The sequence below is a fragment of the Myotis myotis genome, unplaced genomic scaffold (genome assembly GCF_014108235.1).
Source record: "Myotis myotis isolate mMyoMyo1 unplaced genomic scaffold, mMyoMyo1.p scaffold_m19_p_6, whole genome shotgun sequence".
NCBI classification, from domain to species: Eukaryota; Metazoa; Chordata; class Mammalia; order Chiroptera; family Vespertilionidae; genus Myotis; species Myotis myotis.
The window spans coordinates 28,503,358-28,518,598 of NW_023416368.1; the positions used below are offsets into that span (position 1 = coordinate 28,503,358).

The 15,241-nt window shown below is 46.4% G+C and overlaps 4 protein-coding genes across 5 annotated transcripts in view; all 4 read right to left on the minus strand.

The window, feature by feature from the left end:
* The window catches only part of LOC118658050 (protocadherin alpha-10-like), a 91,191-nt gene extending 87,713 nt beyond the window's left edge, over positions 1 to 3,478 (minus strand). Inside the window, 2 exon segments of the mRNA XM_036312928.1 lie at positions 1,009 to 1,130; positions 1,132 to 3,478. Coding sequence (XP_036168821.1) covers positions 1,009 to 1,130; positions 1,132 to 3,405 — 2,396 coding nt within the window. The 5' untranslated portion in view covers positions 3,406 to 3,478.
* The window catches only part of LOC118658047 (protocadherin alpha-C2), a 164,099-nt gene that overhangs the window by 108,215 nt on the left and 40,643 nt on the right, over positions 1 to 15,241 (minus strand). The window lies entirely within an intron of this gene.
* Positions 7,315 to 9,843, minus strand: LOC118657795 (protocadherin alpha-8-like). The gene has a single exon (XM_036312426.1). The coding sequence runs from the start codon at positions 9,760 to 9,762 to the stop codon at positions 7,315 to 7,317; it is 2,448 nt and encodes an 815-aa protein (XP_036168319.1). The 5' UTR covers positions 9,763 to 9,843.
* Positions 12,492 to 14,924, minus strand: LOC118657796 (protocadherin alpha-6-like). The gene has a single exon (XM_036312427.1). It carries the CDS (start codon positions 14,895 to 14,897, stop codon positions 12,492 to 12,494), a length of 2,406 nt encoding a protein of 801 aa, XP_036168320.1. The 5' UTR covers positions 14,898 to 14,924.

The window sequence follows — 15,241 nt, forward strand, 5'->3', positions numbered from 1 at the left end:
ACCCTATTTAAGATGACTAGAGAATTATCAAACTAAATTGCATTATGTGATATCAAAGCAGTAAAAAAAACATTCTACAAAGATAATTCCATTTTCTTTTGAAACTTCTAATATTAATTTGGATGAAATGAATCATTTTCAGTCTTCTAAGATAAAATCGATTTTCAAATGCTCTTCATTAGTAAACATAATCATAACTCCGTCCTCAAAGTTGAAGAGCTAATGCTTGAATAATAAGCAATGCCTCATTCTACTAAACAATAGGATACTGGGTAAAATTATATAAATAAATAGGAATCATTTTCTGCTGCTAAAGTAAGTGAGTAATGTACACCGACACAGGTACCACCACTCCAAAATAAAAAATTTTAAAAAATATAAAAGCTTAAAACACAACTTAATTCCATAGATTGGAACAATTTCATGAATGAACTTCCTGTTTTCATGTGGACCTTACTGTTAAGAGTAAAGTATAAACATTGAATATTAAAGGTCTGTTGTGCACTGTAAGTTGTCACGCTGCACATACTCTTTACTTAGGGAACAGAGAGCACCCTTTTACCGGGAAGAAAAGTGATTCGCTCAGTCTTTTTGTTACTGTAACATGGTCGTTTTAAAATTTAGATTTGAAAAGTAAGTAAACTTGTGAATTAAAGTGCTAATCCTACAAACATTTATAACATTAAAAAGTTACAGGCTTATTTTAAAGCCCACAAAAACATTAAATATTTGTAGCAAAAATATAAATAAGTTCAGGATAAATGACATATTTTTTAAATTGAAGTAACCAGCAAAAGTGGATGCAGAGGGTACAATAGACAAAATATAAAATCAACTTTTAAAATAAACTATGCTACAATAGGTATTTCTAGATATATTTCAGGCATTATAGAAATATGCTATACAGACCGAGGATGAAGATATCCCAAGACATGTATTTGACAAGGAAAAGTGGTGAAGTAAAATATCATTCACAAAAAAATATGAAAATTAAAAAGTAATACCCACCTTCCTAGAGTGGTCCCCTCCGATAGACTGTTCTTCCGTTTCCACCTCCGGTACTGGACACGGAGGAAGGCTGGGGCTGAAGGCCATGAGGTCCGTCTTGGGCGGCCCCTCCCCAGAGCACACCCTCTGCCGCCTCTGCTGTGAGTACGACCAGCTGCCCACCGCGCTGGAGCACACCAGCACGGGCTTCCCCGGCCCGCACGCACCCTCCGTGGGCGGCGCAGAGCACCGCAGCGCCAAGTAAATCAGCAGCGAGAGCACCAGCAGGCTGGACACCGCGCAGATGGCGATGATCAGGTACACGTTCACGTCCAACAGCGCTGTCTCAGCGCTCATGGCACCAGAAGACACTCGCAACGAGGTCTTTGGCGCCTGGCTACTGTCCACCAGCGACAGCAGCACGGTGGCCGTGACCGCCAGCGCCGGCTCGCCATGGTCCTTCACCAGCACCAGCAGGCGCTGCCGCGGAGAGTCCGCCTCGTCCAGGGCGCGCGTCGTGCTGATCTCGCCCGTGTACAGCCCCACGCGGAACGGGCTGCGCGCACCACCCGCCGCCGGCAGCAGCTCATACGACAGCCACGCGTTGTAGCCCGAGTCCGCGTCCACCGCGCGCACCTTCGCCACCACCTGGCCCGCGCCCACCGACCGCGACACCAGCTCGCTCACAGCACCGCCCGGGCCGCCTGGAGCCGGAGGCAGCAGCGCGGGCGCGTTGTCGTTCTCGTCCAGCACGAACACCCGCAGCGTCACGGTGCTGCCCAGAGGAGGCTCGCCCGCGTCGCGCGCGCTCACCTGGAACTGCAGCAGCTCCAGCTCCTCGTGGTCCAGAGGCTGCAGCGCGGACACCTGGCCGCTCCCCGCGTGCACCGACACGTAGCTCGACAGCGCGCGCTCGCCCACCCGCCGCTCCACCAGCGAGTAGGACACCCGCGCGTTCTCCTGCGCGTCCGAGTCCCGCGCCGACACCGTGAAGATGTGGCGGCCGGGCGGGTTGTTCTCCTTCACGAACACCGTGTACTCGGGCTGCGCGAACAGCGGCGCGTTGTCGTTCACGTCGGCCACCTCCACCGACACGCTGGCTGTGGCTGACAGCGAAGGCGAACCCCCGTCCCGCGCTGTCACCACCAGCTCATAGTTCGCCACACTCTCGCGGTCCAGGGCGCTGTCCAGGACCAGTGAATAGTAATTCTTGAATGTGGACACCAGCTTGAAGGGGACATGGGGTGTTAGGGAGCAGGTCACCTGCCCGTTGGCGCCAGAGTCACGGTCAGACACGCTGACCAAGGCGATGACAGTGCCCAACTGAGCATCCTCTGGCACCGGGAGAGACAGCGAGGTGACAACCACCTCGGGTGAATTGTCATTTTCATCCAGGATTTCCACTAGGACAGTGCAGTGACCAGCCATTGGCGGGTTTCCTTTATCTGTAACATCTACATGTATTTCATAAGCGTTACTGTCTTCATAGTCAATAGCATCATTTACTCTTATTTCTCCCGTCCTTTCATTCATTAGAAATTTCCTTCTTATGCTGGGTGTAACCAAGGAGCTAAATGAATATATCAATTCCTTGTTTATTTCTTCATCTGCATCAGAAGCATTTAGCCATATTACCAACGTTTGGGTTGGTGCATTTTCATACATCTTAACTTCATATATGGATCGGTCAAATATTGGGGCATTATCATTGGCATCCAACACCAGGATCAGCAGAGAAACAGATCCAGTAAGTTCGGGTTTGCCTCCATCAGTTGCCGTTAATAACAACAAAAGCTGAGGATTTTCTTCACGATCCAGCAGTTTTCGTAGCACAAGTACTGGGAATTTGCCTTTGTCTTTCTTGTTTATAATATCAAGAACGAAAAACTCATTTGGGCTGAGTCTGTACGTAAGTTTTGCGTTTTCTCCAACATCCGCATCAGATGCGCCTTCTAGTGGAAATCGAGAGTCAAGCAATCGAGATTCCGGTATTGCCAGCTTTTGTTCTGAGACGGAGAATACCGGGGAGTGGTCGTTAATGTCCTTCACCTCCACCTCCACGTGGAAAACCTGCAGCGGCCTCTCCACCACCACCTCCAGGTGGATGCTGCACTCAGCCCTCCGCCCGCACAGCTCCTCGCGGTCGATCCGAGAATTCACAAACAAAATGCCATTCTGCAGATTTACCTCCAGGAGGTCCCCGTGGTCTTTGGACGCCACCCGGAACAGGCGCGGCACCAGCTCCGCCAGCTCCAGCCCCAGATCCTGCGCGATGCGACCCACAAAAGTACCGTGTTTGGCCTCTTCGGGGACCCAATAATGGACCTGGCAAATCCCGATCTCCCAGGATGCGAGGAGCAGAAGTGAAAGCAGCAGATGGCCGGTTCTCAGGTCGCTGGGTCTGTAAACCAACATCATACATACTTTCCCGGTTTTACAAATCCATGAATCAGCGGTCTAGAAGATGAATATGCTCTGAATTTTCCTGTTGGGTTTCTTACGTTCAATTATATCGAAATGGCTGAGATCTCAGAATGACGCTCCTTCCTGGTCCTTGAGAATCACAGGATTATGCCTTTGTTCTAAAAGCCCATTTTGTGGAAGACAGCGACATCCGGTGGCTTAATGTGTAAGTACAATTCCATTGGTTACCTTCTTTTTCAAATCTTTTTCTTTCCCCCCCATGATTTGATACTTCAATTCTGCAAGGGCATAGTTCAGCTGCAGGAGGCCCCTCCACCAGCAGGCACAGCCTGCAGCCAGCTCTTCATGCTCACGATTCAGGGGCACAGCCTCTCCCAACACAGACACACTCACTCCTGTATTCCAAGATGACCCCAGGGTCCCACAACCCTCACAACCTGCTCAGCTGTCCTCATCCCTCCCCGTCCTTCAGGTCGGAAGGGGAGGAGGACAGTGCTAGAAGGAGGTGGCGGTGACTGTGGTAGAAGAGGAGTTGGGGGGTCTCCATAGGCTCTGGTGGGCCTCAAACAGTGAGAACTTCAGGGGCACTGCTAGGGTGTTGAAACCCTGGGGAAGCACAGCTCGGGCCAGAAGGAGACGCCCTCCTTGATATTGTCCAGGACAGAAAGTGCCGTGTACATGAAGCCCCAAAAGACCTAGTTGTCATTCTCACCGAGGTCCATGTCCTCTGGAGTGTCCGCTCTATTTTTACATATCTGTCTCTCTGTGGACTATCAAAGCTTCACATTATGTCTCTTTTGTGAATAATGACAATCATTGCCCATCCCAGTACAGATCCCTAGTAAGTGTAGAATCTTGAAGAAGTCATTCTTTCCCTAACCATGATTATAATTTCATTAGCTAAATTTGAATATACCCTTAATATCTGCATAATAATGAGTGTACTCATATTTCATTGGATAACAAATTTAGGTAACTTCAATTTCTGACACAATTCATTTCTCTTTGTCATTATTTTGCGATTAAATAAACCTTATTCAGACACTAATTTTAAGTATCAATTCTCTGTGAGGTGTTTGGAGAATACTAGCTTCAACATCAGAAATTTCTCCATTCTGATTTCTATTTCCCAACTTACTAATCAGGTGACTTGGGGGAAATAATTTACACAACTACTTTTATAACATTTGTATAATAATATGGTGGTTGTGTAAATTAAGTGCCTAGGATAGTACCTTAAGGAAAGTGAGTGCTTCATAAATGGCTACTAGTCTCAGGCCTGTTTAGCCGCATTTATTTTCATAATGCTGGAGACACAGATTGGTTCCTTGGGGAAAATTATTACCAATATAATATTGTCACTCTACAGTGCCTTCCCTAATGCTACTGCTCAGGCTGAGTAGGGGCTCCTGTTTTTAGGAAAACATAAAAGGCTTTTCTTGAGAAATCAGTTATACAGAACGAAGTTTCACTTTTTTTTTTAATATATTTTATTGATTTTTTACAGAGAGGAAGGGAGAGAGATAGAGAGTTAGAAACATCGATGAGAGAGAAACATCGATCAGCTGCCTCCTGCACATCTCCCACTGGGGATGTGCCCGCAACCCAGGTACATGCCCTTGACCGGAATCGAACCTGGGACCTTTCAGTCCGCAAGCCGACGCTCTATCCACTGAGCCAAACCGGTTTTGGCGAAGTTTCACTTTTTTAGGTACATCTTACATGGGCAAAAAGAATCTTAATTATGATTATAAATAAAATAATTCAAAAATGTATGATTTTTCACTTTCATACACAACTACTTTCATCATTGTTATGTTTAAGCTTTTCAAATACCCCAAATAAATATTTTTGAATTATCAAATAGTTTTGTCTAGCCACTGAGCCAAACTGGTTAGGGTGGGGGATGACGTTTTTAGTGCTCCTTAATCAATATAACATATTCAAATAACTCAGCCCAAGCTCAAGTAACATATGGAACCTGAAAAAAAAAAAGTGCAAGGACAGAGATATTTGAAGGTATAAGTCTAGATTTAAGGTGAATTGTGCTGACAGACAGGTTTTACCATGGAAGTTCAGAGGCTCTTTAAGTTTTAAAAGAAATAAAATAAAAGATTGTTTTGTAGGATGTACCAAACATGTGTTCTATAGAATGAAATTTTTAAAATTATTGAAATATGTATTTGGAAAAACTAAGTCACTTACATTTTCATGGTTATACTACTGTGGCTCTATTCTCAACACCACTCCAATCTTGTTCCACTGAGTTTTTAATTAAGGAACATTGTCTAAAATACCTAACACGCCCTAACCGGTTTGGCTCAGTGGATAGAGCGTAGGCCTGCAGACTGAAGGGTCCCAGGTTCGATTCCGATCAAGGGCATGTATCTTGGTTGGGGCATAACCCCAGTAGGGGGTGTGCAGGAGGCAGCTAATCGATGTTTCTCTCTCACCGATGTTTCTAACTCTCTATCCCTCTCCCTTCCTCTCGGTAAAAAAACAATAAAATATATTTTAAAATACCTAACACAATAAAAATATAGAATAGAAATATAATTGCATCACAAAAACTCCACATACGTACAAAGGAAGTTTTTAAAATATTAATTAGAAAACAAATGCTTGAACTAACAATAGCGTGTGAAGAACCACCAACTTGAAAGGCACAAACCACAATTCAGGAAATATAAGTTTGCCATGTAGTGACTTTACAGCTGCATCACCTAATATCCAGATTTCTGTCTTTTGGAATATTGAAGAAAAAGTAAATACTCATATAAACTGGTAGAGGTAATTAAGTTCCAAACTATGAATTTTTAGAGAACTCAAAGTGTAGAATATAGGTAGATCTTTAATGTCCAAACTTTATATCATTACCAGAAGTTTTTGACAGATAGGAGAAAGATTTTTGAAGAAAGAAAATATCAATTGGGATGTATTTTCTCCATATCAGATAAAATATGAATTTCAATAAATATTCTAAGTGTAGAGAAAATTCTCAGTCAGCATTTTCGTATGGCCTACATTGTCAGACATACAGAAAAAATTCTACACATTTTTAATAAGAATTATATTTGTAACATTTGTTGTTAAAATTAGATCCCTCAAGTTAAAGCATCTGTTTTCAGGCATACACTGGAGGTTACTCACTGATGTTATAAATACCCAGTAGTGCTGACCAACCATGTCTCTCAAAGTTCTCCACCCACAGAAAGGGAGAAAACTACAAAGTTGACTAGTAACAGTTACTACGTATTTCTGCTGTGAGGTTTCTTATTAGCAAAGCTATTCAATGAGATACTATCCATACCTTAGAAATAAATAAATGATGATAGAGTGGTGTTGACGTTTACTTAACATGTAAAAACTAAACTGATTTTCACCAAATATGTCCAGGTTCAATGACATCCCAACTTTAGTAATTCAGTATGACGCCCATAACAGGTATTAAATAGAAGTAATTCATCCCTGGCCGGTCTGGCTCAGTTGGTTGGAGGGTGGTCCAGTACATGGCTGGTTCCACTGAGGCTGGCTGGAACCTGGGGGGTGGAGGGAGCCCCTAGGTCCAAACCCCCACAGGGTAGCAAAGGGGAGGCAACAGATCCATGTTTCTCTCGCTCATGGATGTTTCTCTCTATATTTCTCCTTTCCTCTCTCTAAAATCATTTTTTTAAAAAAGATATCCTTGGATGAGGATCCTTTTTAAGTAATTCAGTACCTAATGAATAATTGTTCAACATATGGTTTATAATGATTCTCAATTGGAAGTGGAAACAAACACAAAAATAGCTATAAATTTAAGGTATTCACTTTCTGGTAATAAATGTTTAAATTAGACCAGATACCTAAAAATGAATGGATAAAAACTATTTAAATGTACTGTATAAGTAATAAGAATATTTTCTAGACTAAATTAATAAATATATTAATACATAAAATATAAGAGCAACCTACCTTCCCAGTGGAGTCAAAAGAAGCTTCTGGATCTCCCACTGCAACTACAGATCCAGGAGGACCCGGAGGAAGACTAGGGCTAAAGGCCATGAGGTCCGTCTTGGGCGGCCCCTCCCCAGAGCACACCCTCTGCCGCTTCTGTTGTGAGTAAGACCAGCTCCCCACCGCGCTGGAGCACACCAGCACGGGCTTCCCCGGCCCGCACGCACCCTCCGTGGGCGGCGCGGAGCACCGCAGAGCCGTGTACAGCAGCAGCGAGAGCACCAACAGGCTGGACACCGCGCAGATGGCGATGATCAGGTACACGTTCACGTCCACCAGCGCTGTCTCCACGACCGCAGCACCAGAAGTTGCCCGCAGAGAGGTCTTCGGCACCTGGCCGCTGTCCACCAGCGACAGCAGCACAGTGGCCGTGGCCACCAGCGCCGGCTCGCCATGGTCCTTCACCAGCACCAGCAGGCGCTGGCGCGGTGCATCCGCCTCGTCCAGGGCGCGCGTCGTGCTGATCTCGCCCGTGTACAGCCCCACGCGGAACGGGCTGCGCGCACCACCCGCCGCCGGCAGCAGCTCATACGACAGCCACGCGTTGTAGCCCGAGTCCGCGTCCACCGCGCGCACCTTCGCCACCACGTGGCCCGCGCCCACCGACCGCGACACCAGCTCGCTCACAGCACCGCCCGGGCCGCCTGGAGCCGGAGGCAGCAGCGCGGGCGCGTTGTCGTTCTCGTCCAGCACGAACACCCGCAGCGTCACGGTGCTGCCCAGAGGAGGCTCGCCCGCGTCGCGCGCGCTCACCTGGAACTGCAGCAGCTCCAGCTCCTCGTGGTCCAGAGGCTGCAGCGCGGACACCTGGCCGCTCTCCGCGTGCACCGACACGTAGCTCGACAGCGCGCGCTCGCCCACCCGCCGCTCCACCAGCGAGTAGGACACCCGCGCGTTCTCCTGCGCGTCCGAGTCCCGCGCCGACACCGTGAAGATGTGGCGGCCGGGCGGGTTGTTCTCCTTCACGAACACCGTGTACTCGGGCTGCGCGAACAGCGGCGCGTTGTCGTTCACGTCGGCCACCTCTACGGACAGGCTGGCGGTGGCCGACAGCGAAGGTGATCCCCCGTCCCACGCGGTGACTACTACAGCGTAGTCCGACACGCTCTCCCGGTCCAGGGCGCTGTCCAGCACCAGAGAATAGTAATTCTTGAAGGTGGACACCAGCTTGAAGGGGGCATGGGATGACAAGGTGCAGGTTACATGCCCGTTGACACCGGAATCCAAGTCGGACACACTAATTAAGGCAATCACGGTACCCAGTGGCGCATCTTCTGGGACTGGAAAGGACATTGAAGTCAAGGAAATCTGAGGGGCGTTATCATTAATATCTAAGACTTTTACCAAAATTGTACAATGGCCCGCCATCGGTGGCTGGCCTCTGTCCGTGGCGTCAATGCGGATTTTATAGAAACCCACTTTTTCAAAGTCCAAATTATTTCGAATTTTTATTTCTCCACTATTAGATTCTATGCTAAACTGATCAATAACCATGGGTGGAACAAGGCTATTAAGAGAGTAAGAAATCTCCCGATTAGTTCCTTCGTCGGGATCAGAAGCATTCAGTCTGATAACTATGGTTCCGTTGTCTGAGTTTTCGAATATTCTCACTTCATATTCAGACTGTTGGAAATGGGGAGCATTGTCATTCACGTCCATCACGGTGACCAGCACCTGAACGCTGCCGGTGAGCTCAGGTTTGCCTCCGTCGGTGGCCGTCAGTAATAAGTTATGTGTCGGAGTTTCCTCTCGGTCCACAGATTTCCTTAACACGAGCTCAAGTTGCTTATTCTCCTCACTTTTTGAATTCACATCTAGCGTGAAGTAATCGCTGTAGCTAAGCCTATAGGTTAAAATGGAGTTCGCTCCCATATCTGCATCCCAAGCGCCTTCTAGCGGAAACCGAGAATCTGGCAATCTGGATTCTGAAACATGCAGCTTTTGCTCCTTTACCGGGAACACCGGCGGGTTGTCGTTAATGTCCTTCACCTCCACCTCCACGTGGAAAACCTGCAGCGGCCTCTCCACCACCACCTCCAGGTGGATGCTGCACTCCAGGCTCCGCCCGCACAGCTCCTCGCGGTCGATCCGAGAATTCACAAACAAAATGCCATTCTGCAGATTTACCTCCAGGAGGTCCCCGCGGCCTTTGGACGCCACCCGGAACAGGCGCGGCACCAGCTCCGCCAGCTCCAGCCCCAGGTCCTGCGCGATGCGGCCCACGAAGGTGCCGTGCTTGGCCTCCTCCGCCACCGAGTAGTGAACTTGGTCGCTCCCAGTCTCCCAGGCTGCCAGGAACAGAAGCGAGAGCAGCAGACACCGGGCTTCCGGGCCTCCTCGCCAAGGAAACACCATGTCAAGTACTCGTTTTATTGCTGTCAAAGAGCTTGTTTGATACAAAGGCGTACTGGTGCGTTTCCTGAAGTCTTCAATACAATTCCGCTGCCTCCGCCATTGTTCAGCATTTAGAGCCGGATACAGGACTCCTAGAGGAAGGCTGGATCTTGGCGGACAGAACTTCTTTGTGGACAGCGACATCAAGCGGCTCTAAAGGGTAATAATTATTGAATTCACTTACCTCGCTAAAATGGGGTTCTTTTAATCCAATGAATATTTTCTTTCCTCTTATTCTACTTAATAGTGTGTCTTCACCTTTATCAGTCGTAGAAGTATTTATGCCGCCTGGCTCCTTACGTTAATTTTGTTCCAGCTGTGTATCTCTTTCTTCATAAATAAATTTCTTCCCAATATTTTAAATATTGATATATACACCTCAAAAGTTGCACTTTACTTTTTCATCTTAAATGACTCAGTAGTGGTGATTAAGCTCTCCTTCGAATTCATATATTAGCAATTCTCAATGGTGGCTGTGATTTTAAAAAACACCTTTATTTAATGAGATCTGTCTTAATATATTTAATTGGAACCTCTGTAGAGGTGCTTATCACTGAGCTTTTATTCTAGTTATTTTGGAGCAACGAGAAAACCCTTTTCTTACTATCAGAAAGGACTTCATAAAATATGTATTAGCCAGCATTCTTTACTTGAAGGTTTTCTTGGGAGGTAAGAATATTTCATTAATTTGGCCCTAACTGAAGATTTCTAAATTTTAAAACTTAACTAAAGCATCACATATGGCTTTTACTTAAGTACCTATTAATCCAGATGTATGAGAATGAGATTAACATGTAATCATAATGATATTTTCAGGCACAGAATAAACTTATTTTAAATCCTTATATAAGTGCAAGTAATATGGAAAAGGGGAATAAGAGCATTTTCTGTGAAACTACTTACATTATTTTCATGTAAACTACTATATAGTTCATTCTAAATTGTGAGAAAGATTGTGTAAAGATAACTGCATTCTTCAATATCTCTGTGAGAACTTTTACCAACAAAGGAAATTTTCCATAGCCTTGGTATGTCAGTTTGAATTTCAGAAAGAAAAAAAAACGCTACCGTAATGAAAAAGTGATAATTGGTGGATAAAGATTGGAGTATGGAGGAGGATTTCATATCAACTTCTAGTCATTCCCCCACCCCAAAAGTAGAATTTTAAATTTTTCTTCAAGTGTGCTTGGGAAATGGTTTTTAAAGTATATGTATGTGAAAATAAAAGAAAAATAAGCAATACAAATAGAATTACAATTACCATCATCATCAAAAGTTAGAATATTTATAGGTTATTCTACAAATTTGACTATTCTTTCAACAAGAGGAGCAAATTTGTTCTGATTGTGTGGATGCAAATTACTGCTCAATAGTAAATAATTCCATTGAATATGGGCATCTCTACCTTTATGTAAAAGAACACTGAGAACAATAAACAGACATTCTAAAATAACTTCCTAAGGGATACTAAGATTTTACCAACTGTAAAAGTGGACAATACTCATGGTTGAGTTTGTTTAAGTAAGGTATTGGTCCACTAATGTATAAACATAGAAATGGATGAATAAATCACTATATACAATACAATAAAATAAGATGCAGGTATTTAAAAGAGAAAACAACCAAACAACCAGAAAGCTTTTTATGAAATAATATGGCATAAATACCAAGATATAGTAGAAAAACTAAGAGTAGGTTAAATGTAAGCCCTTGCTTTTTTAAAATAAAGAAGAAAGGCAGATTGTATATATACATATAAAATCTTAGAGGAAACTAAAGAAATTTAAAATGTTTCAGAAATTCGAAGAGATAAAGTGATTGGTTTAGGTTTGAAGGTGACAGACTTGTCATTATATACTACTTGACTTTTTTTTATATATTTTATTGATTTTTTACAGAGAGGAAGGGAGAGAGATAGAGAGCTAGAAACATCGATGGGAGAGAAACATCGATCAGCCACCCCCTGCACATCTCCCACTGGGGATGTGCCCACAACCCAGGTACATGACCCTGACCGGAATCGAACCTGGGACCCTTCAGTCCTCAGGCCGACGCTCTATCCACTGAGCCAAACCGGTTTCGGCTACTTGACATTTTGAATGTGGGTATGTTGGTTATACAAAGAAAGAACAAAATAAATATACTACTGAAATATCATTTAAACTATATTTTTAAGTTACAATATTCATCATGGGCAAGCAAAAAAACTACTACTGAGTAAGTTAAAAAGAATTCAGTAACTAGAAAAAGAAAATTGAAAAGATAATTCAAGTTCTAGACTAAGCATAAAAAGGCAATATTGAACAGATGATATTGAAATATGTAAGTTTTTATAAATAAAAATGTATAGAATATTTCAAATTTGTTTTTAAAAAGCAATTATAAAGACTTCATAGCAAAGTGGGGCATGTAAACATTCAGTTAGGGACTTCCACTATATAATAGAAAGTAAACTCATTATTCCAATTAGTAAAAATTTCCCACAAAAATAAAAAAATAACTACTATAAATCGCCAATTATAACCTACAAGATTGGACACTCTAAAAACAAAACTGCATATTTAACATACCAGTAAATATAATTCAACATAAAGAGTGAAAAAAGTGCAATAATATGAAAAACAAAATTACATATAAATCTATCAACTAAACATATAATAAATTATATAAACAATATTTGAGCAGAAAACCTAAAAGACTGCGTTTTTAAGTAGCTGAAAATAAAAATTCTTTAGACTCACGTTGTCTGCAGAGCTGGGACCCTGAGGAAGGCTGGGGCTGAAGGCCATGAGGTCCGTCTTGGGCGGCCCGTCCCCAGAGCACACCCTCTGCCGCCTCTGTTGTGAGTATGACCAGCTCCCCACCGCGCTGGAGCACACCAGCACGGGCTTCCCCGGCCCGCACGCACCCTCGGTGGGCGGCGCGGAGCACCGCAGAGCCGTGTACAGCAGCAGCGAGAGCACCAACAGGCTGGACACCGCGCAGATGGCGATGATCAGATACACGTTCACGTCCACCAGCGCCGCCTCCGCGCTCGCAGAGCCAGAAGACAATCGCGATGAGGCCTTGGGCACTTGACCGCTATCCACCAGCGACAGCAGCACAGTGGCCGTGGCCATAAGCGCCGGCTCGCCATGGTCCTTCACCAGCACCAGCAGGCGCTGCCGCGGAGAGTCCGCCTCGTCCAGGGCGCGCGTCGTGCTGATCTCGCCCGTGTACAGCCCCACGCGGAACGGGCTGCGCGCACCACCCGCCGCCGGCAGCAGCTCATACGACAGCCACGCGTTGTAGCCCGAGTCCGCGTCCACCGCGCGCACCTTCGCCACCACCTGGCCCGCGCCCACCGACCGCGACACCAGCTCGCTCACAGCACCGCCCGGGCCGCCTGGAGCCGGAGGCAGCAGCGCGGGCGCGTTGTCGTTCTCGTCCAGCACGAACACCCGCAGCGTCACGGTGCTGCCCAGAGGAGGCTCGCCCGCGTCGCGCGCGCTCACCTGGAACTGCAGCAGCTCCAGCTCCTCGTGGTCCAGAGGCTGCAGCGCGGACACCTGGCCGCTCCCCGCGTGCACCGACACGTAGCTCGACAGCGCGCGCTCGCCCACCCGCCGCTCCACCAGCGAGTAGGACACCCGCGCGTTCTCCTGCGCGTCCGAGTCCCGCGCCGACACCGTGAAGATGTGGCGGCCGGGCGGGTTGTTCTCCTTCACGAACACCGTGTACTCGGGCTGCGCGAACAGCGGCGCGTTGTCGTTCACGTCGGCCACCTCCACGGACACGCTGGCGGTGGCCGACAACGACGGCGAGCCCCCGTCCCGGGCTGTCACCACCAACTCGTAGTGTGACAGCTTCTCGCGGTCCAGGGCGCTGTCCAGCACCAGAGAATAGTAATTCTTGAAGGTGGACACCAGCCTGAAGGGCCCGTGGGGCATCAGGACGCAGGTCACCTGGCCATTGGCGCCAGCATCTTGGTCGTACACACTGATTAGGGCAATCACACTACCGAGTGGAGCGTCTTCCCTGACTGGAAAGGACAATGAAGTCAAGGAAATCTGAGGGACGTTATCATTAACATCTAAGACTTTTACCAAAACTGTACAATGGCCCGCCATCGGTGGGTGGCCTCTGTCCGTGGCGTCAATGCGGATTTTATAGGATTTCACTTTTTCAAAGTCCAAATTATTTCGAATTTTTATTTCTCCACTATTAGAATCTATGCTAAACTGGTCAATAACCATGGGTGGAACAAAGCTATTAAAAGAGTAAGAAACCTCCTGATTAATTCCTTCGTCGGGATCAGAAGCATTCAGTCTGATAACTATGGTTCCGTTGTCTGAGTTTTCGAATATTCTCACTTCGTATTCAGACTGTTGGAAACGGGGAGCATTGTCATTCACGTCCATCACGGTGACCAGCACCTGAGCGCTGCCGGTGAGCTCAGGTTTGCCTCTGTCAGTGGCCATGAGCAATAAATTATGTTCAGGAGTATCCTCTCGGTCCAAAGGCTTCCTTAACACGAGCCCAATTTGTGTATTGTCATCACTGTTTGTTTTCACATCTAGCGTGAAATATTCACTGGAACTGAGTTTGTAGGTTAAAATGGAATTTACACCAACATCCTCATCCGAAGCGCCCTCTAGTGGAAACAGGGAATCTGGCAGCCTAGATTCGTAAATGAGCACTCTCTGTTCCTTTACCCGGAACACCGGAGGATTGTCATTAATGTCCTTCACCTCCACCTCCACGTGGAAAACCTGCAGCGGCCTCTCCACCACCACCTCCAGGTGGATGCTGCACTCCAGGCTCCGCCCGCACAGCTCCTCGCGGTCGATCCGAGAATTCACAAACAAAATGCCATTCTGCAGATTTACCTCCAGAAGGTCCCCGCGGCCCTTGGACGCCACCCGGAACAGGCGCGGCACCAGCTCCGCCAGCTCCAGCCCCAGGTCCTGCGCGATGCGGCCCACGAAGGTGCCGTGCTTGGCCTCCTCCGGGACCGAGTAGTGGACCTGGCCGCTCCCAGCCTCCCAGGCTGCAAGGAACATAAGCGAGAGCAGCAGACACCGAGATCCCAGGCGGCCTTCCAGGGTAATAACCATGTCAAATACTTGTTTTATTTCCAACAGAAGATCTCTCGGCATTGAGATGAAATACGGTGTGATCCAAGTCTGTTAATGCAAATCTTCTGCGCCTGCCATCATTCAGCACTGGTGGAAGGATGCAGTAATAGGAGGATTGTGTTTGAATACTAGCTAGAAGCTAGATGTAACTTCCTGGTAGACAGCGACATCATGCGGCTCCAAGGGGTAAGTAAGAAATGAACTCATATAACTGCGCTATGCTCTAGCAGTCTAGTTCTTTAAATTATTTTTTTTTTAAATCTTCTTTTGCTTTACTTTAATAGTAAATCTCTTCATGTTTGTCATTTGCAGAGTCGGTTTCA